General features: G+C 38.2%; 1 protein-coding gene across 7 annotated transcripts in view; it reads left to right on the forward strand.

Annotated features, from left to right (window-relative positions):
* ERC2 (ELKS/RAB6-interacting/CAST family member 2) overlaps positions 1 to 21,098 on the forward strand; it is a 531,221-nt gene that overhangs the window by 243,544 nt on the left and 266,579 nt on the right. For all 7 annotated transcript variants that reach the window (XM_074836238.1, XM_074836236.1, XM_074836240.1 and 4 more), the window contains one exon: positions 13,828 to 13,963. In XM_074836238.1, the coding sequence (XP_074692339.1) occupies positions 13,828 to 13,963 (136 nt within the window). The remainder of the gene's footprint in view (positions 1 to 13,827; positions 13,964 to 21,098) is intronic.

Genomic DNA, 21,098 nt, shown 5'->3' on the forward strand with positions numbered 1-21,098 from the left:
ATGCTTAAAAAAATGTTGCATCTGTTTTATAACCTGACAGGCTATTAATACTGATGGCAAGCAAGAAAATCGAATACATTGGCATAACCCCTCATGTGCATCTACCTATACAGTAAAAAAGTGTTCTGAGCACAAGAATCAGTACAGTAACTCTTTTTTTTTTTTTTTTTTTCATTTAGGTTACAGCAGTTTATATACTACCCAAACTGCAGATAAAGAGGAGGTGGATATTTTTTCCATGTATAATATACTGACCAGTGCTGGAAATTTTCCCACCAGCCTCTGGTGTTGGCCTTCCTCACTGTTTCCGTGGGAGGCTAGAGCTCAATGAGATGTGTAAGGCAAGGTTTAATGGAGTTTTAAATTTAACTTATGAGCCTTCCACAGTTTTGTCAAATGTCAGTTTGATGGTTCCAAGGGCAGAGTGATATGTTGTTCAAAGATAATTTCCCTGGAGAAATTGAGATAGTGTACTAAGGAAAACTGAGAGAATCTGTGATATACATTACTCTTCTTAGAGACTGGTTATTCTGAGTGAGAAACAAAGCTGTCACATTGGATAACAGGCAGATTGTTGTCATGTCTTTCTGTTTTAGTCTGTTTGCTACATATACAGAATCAACATTTTAACATTGTGAACATTTTAACATTTAAACATTTTGAAAGAGATGGAGAATTGAGAAGAGATTATTTAGATTTAGCTGATTACATGTGTGGTTTTGAACTTGTGTGCATTTACATTTCATTTTATTTAAGAAATAGTAAAGTAGAAAGTTTATTTCCTTGGAATTCTACTTTCTTAAAAAAAGTAAAATAATAATATATTACAAAATAAGCAGGAATCAGTGATAAACAATAAAATGATACAAATGGGTCCAATGCATTGTTGTTAATTTTATCCCACTGACTCCTGAACCTGTCTACTCAGGTCTATACTTTGCCCTTTCAGTTTGCTTAAAGGCATGCAGAGGTTAAAATAATAATTTCTGAGACAGCTAGAAATGTATTATTTAAATAAAGAAGTATATTTTGTAATTTCTCGGTGATGTACTTTTTTTTGGTTTTGATTTGGAGTGCAAGTACTCTGTGGAAGTAAATGGATATGCAGCATAAACTGGATATGAGGAGAAAAGAGCTCTACCTCTGTGAAGGAAAAATATTCACTTTGGATTGGGTAGGACCTGACACCACAGTTCTGAGCTGGGGAAGAGAGAACACAAGGAACTGTTGCTCTTCCCTTTTCAGTTACTAATTTCAAGATAGAGCGATATTTCTTGTGCTTCTCTAGACCTGCTGCTTCCAGTAGTATTCCCGTGGGGAAGATCCACAGTGCATATTTCTTCACCTCTTGAATGTCTGAATAAAGTAGCCATAGAGCACTCTGGGGAGCTTGGTGACTGCCTGGGTGCAATGCTGTCAGGATTCCCTGTGTACAGTGGAGGGGTGTGTGAGTGAAGAATCATTGTGAGATAGCAAAGCTTACCCTCAAAAAGCTGTGACTGAAAAGAGACAGGGAAACTAAATTTAGGAATTGGGCTGTTGGTGGAACCACTTCTTCCACTTGCATTGTTTGCTTCCATAATGCAGGAGCAACATGCCTGGACAACATGATTGTGACTGGATTGAAATGCTCTGATCTGAATTTATAATAAGGGGAAGTCAAAGCAAGAAATCATACAAAATGTATGAGATTTATTTGAAGGTCTGAAGAGGTTACTTCATAAGCATGGAAAGTTTGATTTATGTATTGAATGATAATGGCTGGATTGATCCTGAGAACTGCTGGGTTGAGCCAGGAGTTGCAGTCGAAAGATTTGATTCAGATGGAAATTGCAATGAAACATGAAGTGCAGCAGAGGAGATTTGATCCTGATGGCTGTCAGGCTGAGCTGGATATGCTATAGAGCAGTTGGATGAAGAGAATAATTGGACAGAGTCAGGAGTTGGTGCTTCTTTGGGGGTTTTTTGTTTGTCTGTTTTTTTGCATGGTATTTTTGTCTTTTTGTTTGGGTTGGTTTGTTTTTTTTAAAAAAAAGAAAAAAGATAAAAGCTTACCTGGACAACAGCTGGAAAGAACCTGATGAAGCAGCAGCAGGACTGCAGCTCCTTGGTTGCAAATATCAGGCAACAAACCATTTCCAGTTACTGGCTACAGTTATCGCTAATGGTATCAATTAATAAAATAGCTGAGCAAGCAATTGCCATATTAAATCAGATCAAATATCCTTCTCATCTAGTGTCCTGTCATCAGCAGGTTTGTTTTTTTTAAAAAAAATTTTTAAAAGAACAACATCAGAAGAAAATGCAGAACAATCCTGGGTGTACAAGAGATGTGTGACAGATGAGTCTTCTGGTGCGGATTTCACACATGTTCATATGAAGTGTCATCCAGTAAGAATGTGCTGAGAAAGACAGTAGTGCACTGCACTGTATTGGAGTTTCAGTGGTTGCAGTGCAGATATGTGTTGAAACAAAGTGATATGAACCATACTTTGGAACAGGATTTTAGTAGGTCTTTTTCATTCATGCATTATCCTCATGTGGATATTTCTAGCATCTCTCTAGGGCTTTGGAGGGAACTGTGTCAGACTAAACACTTCTTAAACAAAGATTTTGGAAAACTTCCCAGATTGTGTGTTAGGTAAACCCTTCCTCCCACATTTTTGTCTTTGAGGTGAGAAATGTTTCAGTGACTTCTGTGACACTCGTTTTATTTCTACCAGGCAGAGTTGTTGGTTCTCTCAAGGCAACAATATCTTTTTGTGGTGCGTTTGGAGGCAAAACAGTTGTCATACTGAAGCACTGTCATAATCTGAATATTAAGAAATCTTAAACTAGGCTTCAAACACTTGAAATAATGAGATTTAAAGGAGGGAAAAAAGAATTAAAGGGTTATTTGAATTTGTGGCTTTTTTTTTAAACCCAGTAATAGAATTGCCTTGCGTTTTTTGAGACCTATAGATCTGTGTGCGCTGCAGGCTTGCTCCTTTGAGTGAAACTGAAATAGCTATGTAATCCATTGGTAACAGGAGCTGGGAATGTAAACATTGAATGTACTAAAATTCATTTTTCTAATTGGTAACTCTGGGCATTGCAGTATTTTTGCATTCAACTAGAGAATTAGGGATGTAGGAATCAAATTATTTGGAAATTTTAAAAATATTGTTTGATTTGGATGATTTTTTTGCCCATTGTTTATGCTGGTCATTTTGATTCCCGTCCTTTATATCAGCATAGAGAGAACACAGAGTGTGCTTCTCAGTTCTTCTGGTGCGTAGATGGAGTATGAACTGCGACATGGAGTTTGCTGTAGTCTCAGCTTGAGGTGAATGGCAGAAAGACGACCAAGCATTTTTCTTCAGTAAGAGATGACAATATTGAGTTCTTGTGATAATATTCTCTGAGGCGTGTAGCATAATAGTGGCCTTTATTACCAAAAGATAAAGTCAGTTTGGCCAAAGTTAACCAGAGAGTATTACCTTCCTCCAAATTCTCTTGTCCAAAAGGCAACAAAATTTTAATCAGTTATCATAAGCTTATTTCATAAGACAAGCTTTTAATGTCCCCTGTTAGCCCTCCTGGCAGCAGGGGCAATCCAGACCCAGGGTGACAACATTTTCCTGTCTCTCCAGGAGGCAACCACTCAAACTTTCCTTCTCATCCCATATTATAACAGACATGCTCGGGAAACTGAGCTACTCCCATTTATGTCACTGTAGAACTGATACTTTTTTCAGTTACAAAATCAGATAACACCACTGTAAAAATGAAATTGTGTCACAGGGTCAGCTGTAGGGTGGTAGGTATGTTGTTCCACAGTTTAGGAGTTTAGACAATTATAAAGGCAATTAGTTCAGGCAGTTGAAGTCTTGCCCCTGCTCCTTTTCGGTGATAAGTAGAGAGGAGAAAATATGGTGCTTCTAGAGAAAAGGAAAAAGGTGGGACTAAGATCTGCTAGATTTTCTGCTTTGGAATAGCGAGGGTAAGAAGGGCAAAGGTGAGACAGGATAGACAGGATTTTTTCTATATGATGCTAATAGGTTAGTCAGACATGCAAAGAAAGGAATCCCTTGGGATTTGGGGATGAAGTATTCCTCCAAAATGTGGCCTTTATGATAACAGATGTGGAAAATAATTCTGTTTTTTTTCTTCTGAGTCTGCCTCAACAAAACTCCACGAAAGATCTTATTTTTTTTCCTCCCTTAGGAAGTCTTCGTTCAAAACACTTTACTTACATGTGCCTATGTAGTGGTCTGTATTAATCTGTGAGCTTTCTATGTTGGTCTGTCAAATTTTCATATTAAAAGTAGAACGTTTCCCAAATTCAAAAGAAACAGAAGAAATGTTATTTTTTCAAAATGGTGTAATAGCTTTGGAATAGAGAACGGAGCTGATTTATGCCAGTGTCATACTTCAGTTCCAGATGAATTAGTATGAGCCATGTCTTCCTTAAGGCAGACAGTTATCTGGTCACTTATATTCTCAGAATACGTGTGCATTGTGTAGCGTTATCAAACGGAATAAAGAGGCTGTGCAGAGAAAGTATTACAAGTTTGGGTCCCATTTTTAACAAAGTAACAGATCAGATATTCATAGCAGCTTCGTCATCAGACTGTCAGAATAACCCAAGAGACAAACCTCAAGTGAAATAATTACTCTGGAGGGGGTAACATATTGGAAGTGGTAAATTGCTTAATTATAGCTTTGGGACTTTCTTAGGCTCCATTCTACATATGTTGCTTGTTTTGTGGGTGGATTATATTGTATCAGTGGTGAATATGCACTCGGTGTGGGTTGTGAATCAGTTTTGGTAGGACATCACTGAAACAGTTCATGCTGATGCATTTAGCCCCACAACATATATATATATTTTTCTGTGTTTTGAAGACTCCCTGTTGGGAGAACCAGACAGCTGCTTTGTACCTTTCTTTTTCCCTTTTTGGTACTGCAGTTGTGACACACCTTACTTCAATGACTTCTGTGCAGCTTTGGACATACTAATTCTTTCCTCTCTCTTAACAAATGCACTAGCAATAAATAGTTGCATTTTGTGTTGCTGTAACATGACATGTTTGCTAGTCAGTGGATCTCACAGTAAAAAATCATTGTGTACAATGGTGAGGTAGCTTTGCAGTTTTGCAGTCAGTAGATTTCATTTTACAAGGAAAAAGTCAAAATGCTGATGAAATAAAATGTTATAGTTTTATATGTTAATAAATTTTAATCTGTTTTCTTCCTGTGGTTATGATCATTGCTCTCTGCCATTTTATATCAGGGCATAAAGCTAGATGAATGTTTTGGACTAAAATGTACAAGCAGTCTAGCTTCTGAGCATCATTTACATCATTAAAAAGAAGGTCAATCCCAATATAATTTTTTGCCATCAAGAGAGAAAGAATAAAAGTTACTTTGAAGCTCAGCTCTGCTGGACATGCTGGCTGTGTTAAAGTTATTAATTTCTTAATGGTTGGGATGCTTTCTTTTGTTTTTGCATTTAAGGTATACTTTAATTTTTTTATTATCATGACAATTGCATTAGTTAACAAAAAGAAAAGAAACAATAAGAAAAATCCTCAAATGTTAAAACATGCTTTGGATACTAATAATTCTTTAGGTTATAAAATCTGGATTAAAAAAAACCCAAACCCTGAAAGTTTTTGTAAATGCAAACGACAGCACAGAAAGATACTACTTAGTTTTTTATTAGTATATGATAAATCTTAAGGTGACTAGAGTCTAACTTATTAAATAAAATTAGCAGTCAAGCACAAGGGCTTTCTTTTAGAAAAATTATGGTTATTTGAAGCATGTTATGTTTTCTTTGTCATATCAAAATTTCAGCCTGTCATGAATGTAGGTTTTCTTATCATGATAATACCTATTTTCCTCAGACAAATCCATCAATGGGTTGCAAGTGAATAAACAGTGTCCTTGAATATTTGTGTCAGGAATGTGTCTGTCAGTAACCCTCTTAGTATCTCTTGTGATATTTACAGTTTGCTAGAGTCTAACCAATCTTTGTTTTTCAGGCTTATAGATTGGTAGTAGCAGATACATTTGTATTCCAGGAAGATGCAAGAAACAATACTTAACGTTGGTCGTATCTTAATGTAAATTCTATTTTATAGATTTCAACTGACTTGGATCTGAAGTTTAAAGAATTACCCTTATGGGAGCTTTTGCGCACTGTCATTTTTAAGACAGTGAGAACTGAACTGTTGGAAATATTTCTACTGAGTCTTAGTGAAGTGATGTAGTTCAGAATGGACATTCACATGGACAGGATTTACAGGATCAGGTGTTCTGCATGACTAGCTACTGAGATCCAGAGTGCCTTGTACAATGCTAAGATTCATTCTATTGCTCACATACATCAATTGTTTGTAAAGGTGTGGACTATTTACAAAGGAGAAAGAGATGATCTGTTAAAAAGAAAAGTAATTTTTTCAAGTAATGATGTTGGTAATATTCTACATAGTGCATGCCTAGAACAATAGGTGAAGATGTTTGATAATTTAAAATATATGTACTGGATTAAATTTCAAAATGTTGTTTTGAGACTTTCCTATTTTATAGAAATTACTTATTTTGACTAAATTGTTGTATTTCATAAAGCTTTTTTTTTCCCTTGAAAACATTATTTGGTAAGTTTATTGCATTTTTTTTATTTGTTGGGAGTACAGATTCCTAGCATACTGGAGAATTTTTTGATTCACTTTCAGGCAGCTGGTCCCATTGTAATGCTGATCAATGTAATGAAAATTATTACAGAGACATATTCCTTTAGAAAATGTTACAGATTTTGCTCTTGGGAGTATTTTGCAGGTCTGCATTTTTTGGATGCTTTGGGGAAAAAAAAAATCTTTATGAAATAGAGTAAAGGCTATACTAAGCATGTAACACTGATTTTTGGCTGACGTTACCAATTTTTTGGCCAAGGTACCCAGATGGGTAGTTAAAGCTGGGAACTTAATGAAATAGTGTGATTTTCTATACCTACCAGAGATGAGGACATTGGAGTTTGGACAACAGTTACACACTACTGTAAAGTGAAATTGGAAAGATACTCACATATATGCAGAAACTACATGTTAATATTTGTCTTAAAAAGTTGGACTGAAGGAATTAAATGTACTGTAGTTAGAACTACGAGATCATTTTGTATGCTATTCCAGAAGAAGGAAAACCCACAAGCGAATATGGTTAAACGTAGTCATTACAATTAGTGATATTCACACTAACAAGAGCTAAGTGCTGCTACTGTTTTGATATTTGTCTTTCTGCTGATCAAGGGTCTGGGTCTCCATGACACTGATGTTTATTTCTTACAAAGACATTTCAATTAAAAAATTAAGTAGAATGAATGGCTAGTGTAATTGATCTAACGGCATATTGCTGTTTGCACAACAAGATTAAGGAGGTCTAGGTTCTTTGGTCTGGACTTCATAAGGGACAAAGCTGTAGGGCTATATGTATAAGAATTTATTTGTCTTTTCCCTTCACCTGTCTTAGAATCATAGAATGGTTTGGGTTGGAAGGGACCTTAAAGCTCATCTAGTTCCAACCCCCCTGCCATGGGCAGGGACACCTTCCACTAGCCCAGGTTGCCCAAAGCCCCGTCCAACCTGGCCTTGAACCCTTCCAGAGAAGGGGCAGCCACAGCTTCTGTTGGCAACCTGTGCCAGTGTCTCACCACCCTCCCAGTAAAGAATTTCTTCCTTACATCTAATCTAAATCTACCCTCTTTCAGTTTAAAACTGTTACCCCTCATCCTATCCCTATACTCCCTGATAAAGAGTCCCTCCCCACCTTTCCTGTAGCCCCTTTTAGGTACTGAAAGTCCGCTATAAAGTCTCCCTGGAGCCTTCTCTTCTCCAGGTTGAACAACCCCAACTCCCTCAGCCTGTTGTCATAAGGGAGGTGCTCCCCCCCCTGATTATCTTTGAGGCCCTCCTCTGGACTTGCTCCAACAGGTCCATGTTCTTCTTATACTGGGTGCCCCAGAGCTGCAGAGGGGGTCTCATGAGAGCGGAGTAGAGTGGGAGAATCCCCTCCCTCGACCTGCTGGCCACACTTCTCTTGATGCAGCCCAGGACACGGTTGGCTTTCTGGGCTGCGAGCGCACGTTGTTGACTCATAGTCACTTTTCCATCCACTAATATCCCCAAGTCCTTCTCCACAGGGCTGCTTAATCCATTCTCCGTCCAACCTGTATCTGTGCTTGGGATTGCTCCGACCCATGTGCAGGACCTCGCCCTTGGCCTTCATGAGGTTTGCATGGGCCCCCCTCTCCAGCCTGTCCAGATCCCTCTGGATGGCACATCCCTTCCCTCCAGTGCATTGCCTGTACCACACAGCTTGGTGTCATTGTCTTACCTGCTGAGGGTGCACTCAATCCCACTGTCCACGTCCCCAACAAAGATGTTAAACAGCGCTGTTCCCAGTACTGGCCCCTGGGGAACACCACTCGTCACTGCTCTCCACTAGGACATTGAGCCATTGACCGCAACTCTTTGAATGCGACCATGCAGCCAGTTCCTTATCTACTGACTAGTCCATCCATCAAATCCATGTCTCTCCAGTTTACAGACAAGGATGTCATGTGGGACAGTGTCAAAAACTTTGTGCAAGTCCAGGCAGATGATGTCAGTTGCTCTTTCTTTATCCATGAGCACTGTTGTAGAAGGCCACCAAATTTGTCAGGCACGATTTTCCCTTACTGAAGCAATGTTGGCTGTCACCGATGACCTCCTTATTTTCCATGTGACCTAGTACATTTTCCAGTAGGATCCACTCCATGATCTCGCCAGCACAGAGGTGAGACTGACTGACCTTTAGTTCCCTAGGTCCTCTTTGTTTCCCTTTTTAAAAATGGGGGTTATGTTTCCCCTTTTCCAGTCAGCTGGAACTTTGCTGGACTGCCACAAATTCTCGAATATCATGGATAGTGGCTTAGCCACTTCATCTGCCAGTTCCCTCGGGACCCCTAGATGCATCTCGTCAGGTCCCATGGACTTGTGCACCTTCAGGTTCCTTGCATGGTCTCGAAGCTGATCTTCTCCTACAGTGGACAGTTCTTCATTCTCTGAGTCCCCACCTTTACCTTCTGCGACTTCGGTGATGTGGCTGGAGCACTTGCTGGTGAAGACTGAGGCAAAAAAGTCATTCAGTACCTCAGCATTCTTCATGTCCCAGGTAACAAGGTCTCCTGTTTCCTTCCACAGAGGGCCCACATTTTCTCTAGTCTTCCTTTTATCAGTGACGTACCTACAGAAGCTTTTCTTGTTGTCCTTGACATCCCTGGCCAGATTTAATTCCAGCAGGGCTTTGGCTTTCCCAGCCTGATCTCTGGCTGCTTGGACAATTTCTTTGTATTCCTCCCAGGCTAGCTATCCTTGCTTCCACCCTATGCAGGCTTCCTTTTTATGTTTGAGTTTGGCCAGGATCTCCTTGTTCATCCATGCAGGCCTTCTGGTGTTTTTGCCTGACTTCCTCTTTACTGGGATGCATCGCTCCTGAGCGTGGAGGAGATGATCCTTCAATATTAACGAGCTTTCTTGGGCCCCTTTTCCATCTTGCTGGATACTCCTCCTCTATATTGAATGATCAAATGAGTTGGAAGATGCCCATGAAGTCCTTCAGTTTGTAACTATGGAATAGAACAGAACTTGTTTCTTTTTTTTTTTTTTTTTTTTTTTAAAAAAACCAAACCATTCAACAAACTATTCAAGATGTGCTTACATTCTAGCTCCATTTGGAGACAGCTTAGCTTCACTCTGAATTCTACTTTTGTCCATAGATGAAGCTGCTAGATGTTTTATAACAATTGCTGACTGGTTATAACCATAGGAACACAAACAGAAATTTAAATTTGTTATCTGAAAAAGTGTCATTAATCAGCCATGTTAATTTTTGGCCAAGATTAAGCATCTATGTAAAGTGTTAGTCATCTGTGCTGCTTTTTAGACTGCTTTTTTCCTTCTTAAGTAGTATGAGCTCAGAACATTATTTCTTTAAGCCAAAGGTGATGTTGGCACACTTCAGTGTGCTCTGGGCTTGGGTGCTTTAGAACTAGTTTGAAGACTGGCTTTCCAGTTACGTTAAGTTTGTAAAATTGCTAACACAGCATAGTATTCTAGAATTACCAGTCTGAGATGACTGTAATGCCTAGTTTAGTGGATAAAGATTTTTGCTCATTATAAGATAATAGATACCCAACTTCAAAATGGACTATAACAATGTGGAAAATCAGAAAGCTGTGGATTTCATCTTACTGCTTTGGAACAGTTGGACTGTCAAACAAAGAATACTTTTGCATATATTTTAGTACCAGAATATGATTAACGTGTGATGGTAAGATCAGTTCTGCTGCCCAGACCCCTGCAGCATATATTTCAGATTTTGAAGACATATATCTTAAACAGTAATGTTTTATTTATTTTATTCTGTCTAATGAATTTTGTGGTCTTATAGCTTTAAATTGAAACAGTGTAGCAGAACATATGAAACTAATTCCTTATGATAAAGAATAATGTAGATTCAACTATGCATATCAGCATAACTACTAGTAAACTATGTGGACATTTTATATCCTACATGGTAATGGCATATGATATTTTGTGCTGATTGTGTACTGTTCCCAAATATTTTTCTATTTCTTGTGTGTAATTTTCACTTATCCTAATCTTCTGTTTTATTCAAAAACATTTTAAAAACAGAGCCATGTGAAAAAATACCAGAGCAAGCATACTCAAAAAATATACTAGATCAAGGATTATATTTGATGTATTTGTTGTTAAAAAAAAAAATTAAAATTGGTGGGGAATGTGGTCTTGTATTTCTTTCTTCTATTGAACTCCTACTGTACCTTTAATGCAAGGCTAAAAGAAAACTACTAGCTAGGCTTTTTAACTGTAGCATTTTCTTTTCATTTTCATAGGCATGTAGTCAGTTGTGGAAGAAAGCGAGGCTGCGACACAGCTTTCTTTTATTTCCTTCTCTTCAAGATTTTGCATATCACAGGCACCAGATGTTTTCCTTTGGAGCTTTACCATATTCTACTTTTCAGTGTGGCATTAGACAAACTGAAATGGGAAGTTGTGCAGGGGAAGGATGATGAAAGAAGCAGTTAGCATTGGCATAAAATTGAACTTTTTACAGAGATTAAATAAATGAATTTATCATTTACTCAGCATTAGAATTAAAAAGCATTTTATATTTTAACAGCACAAAGTCATATTATACCACCAAAATTTCTGTCAAATACCACATTTCAATGTGAAGTTGTGAAAGTAATTTTTTTCTAATATTCATTTTGTTTTTATGGTGTTTGGGTCTATGCTTACAATTATGCGACATGGACCCGTGAAAGAGAACTCATTTTATTTAGAGTTGCACCGAGCATCTAACATATATTTGAATACTTGATTTAGAAAGACAAAGGGCATCACTCTAAAATTCTTGTGGAAATTTAGTAAAATAGACAACTCAATAGCTAAACCCATTATCTTCTTTAAGCCCTAGAAACAACTTTAAACTGGGACATGCAATTTCTGGTTGTTTATTTATTAATGTGTCAGTGTAACTTTGACAGAAATATCCCTGCTATTTTTAGCACTGTCATGTTGCTTGCTTATTATTGGTCAGCCATGGCAGAGTGTGATGTTTTTCAGAAAATTAAGCTTTCTTAAAAGGCAGGTGATTTATGCTGTAGTCCCAGGCCTATTGTGGTAGGTCCATGTAGGCAGGTTTTTTCTGATCATCATGTAGTGTATTTTTTGTTCTCAAGTCAACTTAATTTGGGGATTTAAATGTGATGTCAGGAGACGGCTATAGGGCTGTACTGATAGTCTCTCTGAGCTGGGAGAAAGGTGTTGTTTCTTAGGAGTCTTGTCATTTTGTTAAAGGTATGTCTAAAGGGGAGAGAGCTTTAGGTGTATAGTTTATTAGAATTATATCTTGGTATCATAAAAAATATTTGAGAATATTTGAGGAAGATACAGACTAAGGTCTCAAAGTCTCTAGCATTGCAAAATGCTAACTCCTGACTGGAGCTGGTTCAACCTGGAGAAGCTCAGCTGTTCGTCTTCCAGTTATTGTTTTGTGTAATATAGAAATTATTATACTAAAAATAAATAAATTTAAAAAGGATTGTTTTAATTTTTTTTCTGAAACTGGTCTATTTTCTGGTATCAATGTCTTGTCGAGGATTCTTTTAGCTTTACTGTACGTACAGTCCTCACAAATTTGATTTCTAACATTAAAAATTGAGTACAAAAGACAAATGCTATAAACAGATGATCAGTTAGGCTAATCTGTCTTTTTGTGCATTAATGGGCTGATGCAAACTCGAACAGAACTGTAGGGTAAATCTGTTTTTCAAATAGAGGAATTCATACTTGTCTTTTTAAAAAAAATATCTGCGGGCTTTAAAAAGCAAAGATTTTTATTTGTATTAGTTGTGACCACTTTTATTTTTCTAGACAAGTCGAAGATACTTTTTTCAGTAATAACAGATTAGCTTTTCTGTTATGTACTGTACCTACAAACTTGTATATGAAGTGTCTTCCTAAGAATTTTTAATACCATGGCAACATTTATTGAGTAGAGTTTTATTGTTAATTTTTTAGTATAAATAGCAGTGAAAAAAACCCCAATGGTAGGACAGAGAAACCAGTGATAGAAGTAAATAGAAAATGACCCAGTTTCTTTAGCATAATAAAACCAGTGCAAGAAATGTATGCTGTAACTTCTCACTGAAAGTTCTAATGGTGAAGCGACAGAGACATTTTCAGAGATCCTTTGGGCATTGAATAATATTCTCTTCATTTGCCATAGTAGGATTAGTGAGTAGATCTCATTAGGAATTTGCACATGACTTTATTTTTATATAGATAAAAGGGAGTGAATTCCTCAAAGTCAGAGAAAGTCGGGAAAATAATATCTAAGAATCCAAGCAGGTAGAAACCATTACTGCAAGGATATTTTTTCAGTGCCTGCCAGGCAAAATTAGCTTGTTTCTTTCTTAAAAGGATGTATGCTAAGCATCAGAATCGGGACAGCTTCTGGTAACGTCATGAATAAGATCCACAGCAAAAGATAATTAAACACTGAAACAATTAATTTTTTTTTTTTACTTGAGTACAGTCTTAACAGAAGAAAATATATAACGATGGTAAAGGTTGTCTAATTTTCATTAGAAGTTACTCATAAATCTATTTGTTGATAATCTTTTGAAGAAAGAAGTCTCATTATTAAAAAAGATAGAAGTGTAATGTTTGTGTTATGTACAAAGCTATCCTTTATTCTTCATGGCATATTTATGGCCTGACCTTCTACCCCATCACACTTTAATTCCTAAAAACATTGTATTTATAGTCCAGGTTTTCAAAAATAGAATTTCACAGCATACATTAGTCATCACCTTCACCTTTGGCTTCCTTTTAAATTAATGCTACTTAAGGCACCCATTAGAATTGTTCTTGAACTCAGTGAGTGTGTAAAGATTGTTGGATAATCTCCCTCTGTTACAACAACAATTTTTCTGCATAGTGCTTAGAACATGTATGAGTATTTGTGAGCAAATGATAAAAAAGAAAAAATGTTGTAGGCCCAATTGCTTTAATGTTGTATAACCTGATGGTATTAAAGCTGTTTTGATATGCCATCTTGAAAACAAGATGAAGTTTTATTGTTTACATCTGGTACTTGGAATACTTGTATCTGTTGGAGAATCAATGTCCTGTGTCATAGTCACAAGTTAATTTATAGAGAAAAAGAAGTGATTGTAGTCATTAACACTAATGCATATGTGTATACAATTCTTAGACATATGAAGGACCAAAACAAGAAGGTTGCTAATCTGAAGCACAATCAGCAAATGGAGAAAAAGAAGAATGCACAGTTGTTGGAAGAAGTTCGTAGGCGAGAGGACAATATGACTGACAACTCTCAACATTTACAAGTGAGTTTATTTTTCAATTGTGTTTTAAAAACCATCAAAGAAAGGACACTTTTATTTCACTGTGTGTCTTCCAGGATGTAAAATGAATCTCTTCCCAGAAAGGGCTGATGGCTCTCTCCTTTCCTGCCAGAGGCCACTACTGACTTCAGTTGCATCCATGAAATATTTACTATTTAGGGTGAGGAAAAAGCAATAGAATTTGAAGCCCTCTCCTCACAAGGACTGTATTTTACTTATTTAAAAGCAAGTAAGTCATTATAGCTTGTTTTGAGGAGAGTCAGAAAATAGAAGGATAATTATCCTCTCTGGATTCTATTTCTGTGCTATTCACAGCATTATATCCACAAGCCATAGTGAGGTTATATAGTGTGGTTATGAATGTTCAGCATGTTTGAATATCAAATAGTAGCGTGCTGTGATTTTTTTTTTTTTATTTTTTTTTTTTACTGGCGCATTTACATAATGGTGTGATTAGCTCTGTAAAATACAATTTAGTTTTTTAAGAGCATTCAATTGTATAACAGACATTCTGCCATATTTTCCAGCGTGGAGATTGAATGCAACAACATTTGAGACCCACGAACCCCTTCCTGTTCTATGTTTTTAGATGTAGCTCTTCACATTAAAATCCACTGTCTGGGAGTGAAATTCTGTATCATCATCTGGTTGCATACTCAGATCATTGAGTGTGATTTGATCTTATTATCTCTCTGTACATGCATATGTAGTGGCTTAAAAGGGTAAGGATAGATTATCTAACAGGGTAATGATGAATTTAGAATCTTCACCAAAGATCATTTTATCTTATATACTTAGATGTAGCATAGAGAAGTACTGGAGACAGCTGTAGCTGTCTCATTTGAGAGATCTCTTATAAACATTACTGTACAGTTACTACACCAGAAACGTTTTTCTTACCGTTGGAAGGAAAAGGTTCTCCTATATTTCTTTTTTATTTGAGATAGACTTTGAACCCTATTCTAGGAGAGTTTCTACAGTTTGTAAGTTATTGAGTTTGGGCATTGAGATTTGAATGATAACTAGCTGATCTGGTGTAAATGATACATTATATACTAGGGAATTTGTATTAAAGGCCACAAAGCAAGTCTGATGTTTGACTTAAAAATTATTCTGAGATCTGACCATGAAAAACTGTGAAGTACTGATTTCTGTCACAACATCAATGTCTCCATACCCGGTGTTTATAGGCAAGTCTAATTTACAGTGCAAAATACCAATTTTGCCTTGCTCTGGCTAATATAGTGGGTTTCTGGAAAATTTCCAGTAGGTGGAATTTGACTCTCACATGCTTCAGATGGTACTGTATTTCTCATGTGTTTCTGTATGCAAAATGGAGAAATTAACACCACACCTCTCTTCAGGCTTGTGTTGGTGAAACTATATCAGAATCAAGTTCAGGAAATGATACATTATTTATGCATCTGTGTAGTGTTATGTCTACTTTAAAACCTTGGTCACTACACACTGATTGCATCACCATGCATTTTACTGTACAGATATAGTAATAAAACCTTGTGAAATATTTGGTCAAATATTTTAAATACTTGGTATAAATTTCAGTGTTGAGCAGCTTGTAATTAATGTGGTTCAGTAAAAAGAATATATTAGAGCTTTATTTTTTCAGTATTATCTTGGAAATCTTTCAGAGTGATGTGATCACTAGAGAATAGAAGTCATTCCTATGGTCTTTGATGTGACTGCTATGCTTGGAGCTTTCAAGTCATGTGATGAGAATGGGTCTATCAAATGGAAGCAGCATGGCTGAATAGCCTGAATTTAGAAAGGAAAAACCTTGTCTGGTGTATAGCTCTTCTGTGCCATTCACTTGCTATAAAGCATTTACACACTAAGAACAGTTTATGAAAACCAGTTGACTAAGAACTGTTATTTCTCTGTTACTATGCCTTAAAATGTTGATATTGTGTACTTCAACATAATACTTTCAGTAATGTATGCCTGTATGTGTTGTGGCCCATCCTACACTTGCTGAGCTTCTGGGAAAGTGAAAAAGAGGGGATCCCAACTGCTTCTGCCTGTCAGTAGGTGCTTTGCATTCCCCAATTCTTCCTTCAGTAGCTGCAAGAACAGGAGTAAGTGAGTATTGGTTGTCAGTGCTGCTGGCATGCTGGTACAGCTAATCCTGCCTTCTCTGGCAGAAGCAAAACAGGCAATCTTCTCCTCTCATCAGTTTGCTGCCATATGAGTTGTTAAATTTCCTGTGTCTAAAACGTTTCCTCATTTCCTTGGCCTGTGTCTTCCAATGCTTTTCTTAATGTTGACCGTTGTGTTCACGCAGGGCTGGATGTGTTCTTTCATTGCAGTTTGCTTCTTTAGTGAATTAGAGTGGCTGTCACTGCATGGATCACAGAGGAGGCAAATCCACCTGAAGGCAAATGGCTTGTTTGACTTTACAGATTGAGCCTTAAAATACCTGGAGATGTGCAGTTGTAAATAGAAGTTTGACTCTACAGCACTCTGATGTGTTCAAGTAAATCCCTAAGGAAACAAAGTGAATGGTGAGGGATGCACAAAAGCAGTCAAACTTGATGAACGTCTGGCAGCTTTTTCCTTCCCCGGCAAATTAAGATACAGAGTTGCTCTGGTCTGGCAGGTACAGGAGACAGATACCATTTCACTGCTTCAAGTGACCCTTCCCAAAATGGGCTTGATAACGTGTCCTTGTATGATTGCTTCTTTCATAAGATTAAGGAAGATGAGGTAGTGGTAGTATCTGGGGCTTGCTTTTTTTTTCTTGTTCTTGTGAGGTAAAGGAATTCTTACTCTGTGGAAGTTCCTTAGGGTTTGCCTTCAAAAATGAATCACAAAATTCATTGTTCCAGTAAAGCTCCTGATATACTTCTGCATCTAAAGGAAACATGTTCCTGCCTCACACATGGGGAGTTTGAGGTTTCCCTATCATCACAAGATTTGGAGAGGTTTTAGTTGTTGTACGTAAATGCCACAGTGATTCTTACAACTAAAGCAAATAGTTTGACGTTAAGTAGTGGAGGTAACATGACTCTGATGTGCATTTATTCTGCTGAGAGGAGAGTATTTTGATTTAAAGTTTTTCACTGATATGGTTTATTTGGTTTATATGTGTAAGGTAGTTACAACATTAGGTGAGAGCATCAAGTCTTGTTCTTATACGAAATCTAATAAGAATGTTTTTGACTGGTTAAAAAACTAAACGAACACTAAAGCTATAGTCACTTAGCCTTGGTAGACAAAGGAAATTTTTGTCATAAGTTTTTTTTTTTAAAAAACCCTCCTCCTCCACAGAGTGGTTTAAAGAGCAAATATTCCTTAAAATGCAAGTTTTTCCTTTTAAAAAATTTGATCAAGTTATGGTGGATGCAGTTATGATGTTGATTGGTGTGTATGGCTTCTTATTTCAGAGTGATTTTGATTTGACACTTTTGTACCTGGTCACATAAAACTATTTCATGTATTTGGCACAAAATACATGTTTACTTTTGTAATATTTAGCCACAAATGCCTGGGTGCAGGGATGGAACACACCAGTTTTCTGCAGGTCTGACTATGCAGCTACATTTGTGAGTGTTTTAGATCTGAACTTATTTAGGCATGTGTTCAAAAGGATACATGTAATGCAGTATGTAATAGCTAAATTTATTTTATTTCCTACCAACCCAAGGGTACAATACTTTCACCAGGAAGCAAAATATAAACTGAAGTTCTTCTAGTGATGTGAACATATACAGAATTCAAATTGGGATATTAGAGTTGACTAAATAAATAATCTGACAGAGTAGAATACTTGATCATTCTTGATATTAAATTTTGGTTTATAAATAATATATAGAGTTAATAAAATGTAACAGAAGTGATCTAAGGATTTAAGTGAGGCAGGATTTGTAGGGAGACACATGATGTGAGATATATGATATGGTTTGAAAAACAAGTTTCTGGGAGTACTGTGCATCTGCTAATTAAAAATAACATTAATTGGTATTTCAGTAAATACTGAATCCTAGTAAACCATAGGGATCTGACCACCTTTTCTTGTTACTGTTTATAATATCTTCTATTATGTTTAATAGAAACACATTCTGTTTATAGGCATTTATAACACATAGTGCTTGTGTCTATTGTGTACTTGTTATATTTGTGAATGATGTATGGAGCTGTTAGGGTAATGTATATCCTAAACTTCTCTGGCCAGATGTTATGATTGTATTTTTTGGCTAGCTGTGATAAGCTGGCTGTTGGCTAGCTGTGATAAGCTCAGCTGAGAACTGAAGAGCAATTAGACTAGTCAAATTACATTTACTCCAGCCAAGTCTCAATCCCTTTTGCAGAAGTACTGGAAAAGATGTAATAAGAAAGCTAGTATAATTGTCCACAGACCTTTCAGGGAGTCTATTCAGGGCAAACTGAAGCAATCTGTTGAAGAGCCATCCATTTTGTGCAGCTCAAGTAGGGGCTGAAGCTCTATCCATTCAGCTGTCCACTTGCTTTCTGATAGGTTTGAAGTAGTTCAGGAGTCTGTAGTTTCTTTGAAGCTTCAGTAGTGTGTAATAGTTTCTGAGGCTTGTAGCATCATGTATATTAGTGAGACTTTTCACTATCTTTTCAGATAAAAGCCTGGTTCATATCCTAGCATCAGTGCTTGCAGGTCAAGTTTGAGTCTCTGATGGCCCCATCTCACAGCACTTCAGGGCCAGTGCTGTGATGGAGGGTGCCCTGGGATGCCTGAGGAGGGAATTCACTTTGGTCTCCCTCAGCTATCAGCTATAATTGTGAGTGATGCTTCAGGTGTGGTTTTGGGGGGTTATTTGGATCACTGTAAAATTGGAAACATCAGGGAGCCAGACTTCAGATTAATTCTTGGGAATGAGGAATAGTTGTGAGGTTTTCTCCTTTTTCCTTTCACAAATCAAGGGCAGACCTGTGCAAATCTTGCCAGACACGATGGTCATATATTACATAAAGCATCACAGCAGGAGAGCTGGCCCTTGAACACTTTATCATGGAATTTTTTGAGAATGGTGTATCTAACATGCCTTCATTTTTCTCTCTTTTTTTTGTCTGTCTTAAAAAGATCGCCTTTTTGAGAAATGCTAAGCTAAGAAATATACAGGTATCATGTCATAAAGTTCATGTCATAAAGTCTCTTTGAAGGATCTTGCAATGTTATAGATGCGAGATGTTTATTTCCTGAGATGTGTTTTTCTGGATTCTCGTATGGAACGTGTTTGTTCCAGTAACACTGTTACCTCAGTAGAATTGGGAAAGAAAGCATTTGCATAACATTGAGAATTTGAGTGGGTTTGGTTTTGATTCTGATTTTCAAACCTGCTGTAATAACAACAACAACAAAGTCCTTTCTCTAAAGTAAACAGTAAGAATGTGCACATAATCATATTCCCATATGTCTCATTATATAGCCTCAAAAGAAACTAAATGTACACTTTTTTTCTGATCATACTTTTCATAAATGTGAAGTATCTATTTAGTAAGTGAATCGAATCTTATGGAATCATATCTGTACTAAGTCCAGAAACACTCCTCCATGGAAAAGACCAGGGAGAGCCTCCATCCCCTGCTAGACGCAGGAGGAAGCATGGTTACAAGTGATGAGGAAAAGGCTGAGGTGCTTAATGCCTTCTTTGCCTCAGTCTTTAATAACAAGACTAGTTGTACTGAGGGAATCCAGCCTCCTCAGCCAGAAGACAGAGACTGGGAGAACGACCCCCCCGCAATCCAGGAGATAGTCAGTGACCTGCTGCATCACACAGACACACACAAGTCTATGGGACCGGATGGGATACACCCGAGGGTGCTGAAGGAGCTGGCTGGGGTGCTCACCAAGCCACTCTCCATCATTTACCAGCAGTCCTGGCTGACCGGGGAGATTGGAAATCAGCCAATGTGACGCCCATATATAAGAAGGGTTGGAAGGATGATCTGGGAAATTACAGGCCTGTCTGCTTAATGTCGGTGCCTGGGAAGCTGATGGAGCAGCTCATGCTGAGTATCATCACACAACACATGCAGGACAACCAGATGATCAGGCCCAGTCAGCATGGGTTTATGAAAGGCAGCTCCTGCTTGACAAACCTGATCTCCTTCTACGACAGGGTGACCTGCTTATTGGATGAGGGAAAGGCTGTGGATGTTGTTTACCTTGACTTTAGTAAGGCCTCCCACAGCATTCTCCTGGTGAAACTGACTGCTTGTGGCATACGCTTTGTTGGGTAAAATACTGGCTGGATGGCCGGGCCCAAAGATTTGGGGTGAATGGAGTTAAATCCAGTTGGCGGCCGGTCACGAGTGGTGTCCCCCAGGGCTCGGTTTTGGGGCCACTCCTGTTTAACATCTTTATTGATGATCTAGATGAGGGGATCGAGTGCACCCTCAGTAAGTTTGCAGATGACACCAAGTTGGGTGGGAGTGTTGATCTGCTCGAGGGTAGGGAGGCTCTGCAGAGAGATCTGGACAGGCTGGAGCGATGGGCTAAGGCCAACTGTAGGAGTTTCAATAAGGCCAAATGCCGGGTGCTGCACTTTGGCCACAACAACCCCCAGCAGCGCTACAGGCTTGGGGAGGAGTGGCTGGAGAGCTGCCAGTCAGAGAGGGACCTGGGGGTGTTGATTGACAGCCGGCTGAACATGAGCCAGCAGTGTGCCCAGGTGGCCAAGAAGGCCAATGACATCCTGGCTTGTATCAGAAATAGCGTGGCCAGTAGGGACAGGGAAGGGATCTTACCCCTGCACTCAGCACTGGTGAGGCTGCACCTCGATTCCTGTGTTCAGTTTCGGGCCCCTCACTACAAAAAGGACATTGAATGACTCGAGCATGTCCAAAGAAGGGCAACGAAGCTGGTGAAGGGTCTGGAGCACATGTCGTACGAGGAGCAGCTGAGGGAACTGGGGTTGTTTAGTCTGGAGAAGAGGAGGCTGAGGGGAGACCTCATTGCCCTCTGCAACTACCTGAAAGGAGGTTGCAGAGAGCTGGGGATGAGTCTCTTTAACAAAGTAACAAGAGATAGACAAGAGGTAATGGCCTCAAGTTGCGCCAGGGAAGGTTTAGACTGGATATCAGGAAGTATTTCTTTACAGAAGGGGTTGTTAGGCATTGGAATGGGCTG

This window comes from Strix aluco, chromosome 11 (genome assembly GCF_031877795.1).
Source record: "Strix aluco isolate bStrAlu1 chromosome 11, bStrAlu1.hap1, whole genome shotgun sequence".
In the NCBI taxonomy this organism is placed as follows: Eukaryota; Metazoa; Chordata; class Aves; order Strigiformes; family Strigidae; genus Strix; species Strix aluco.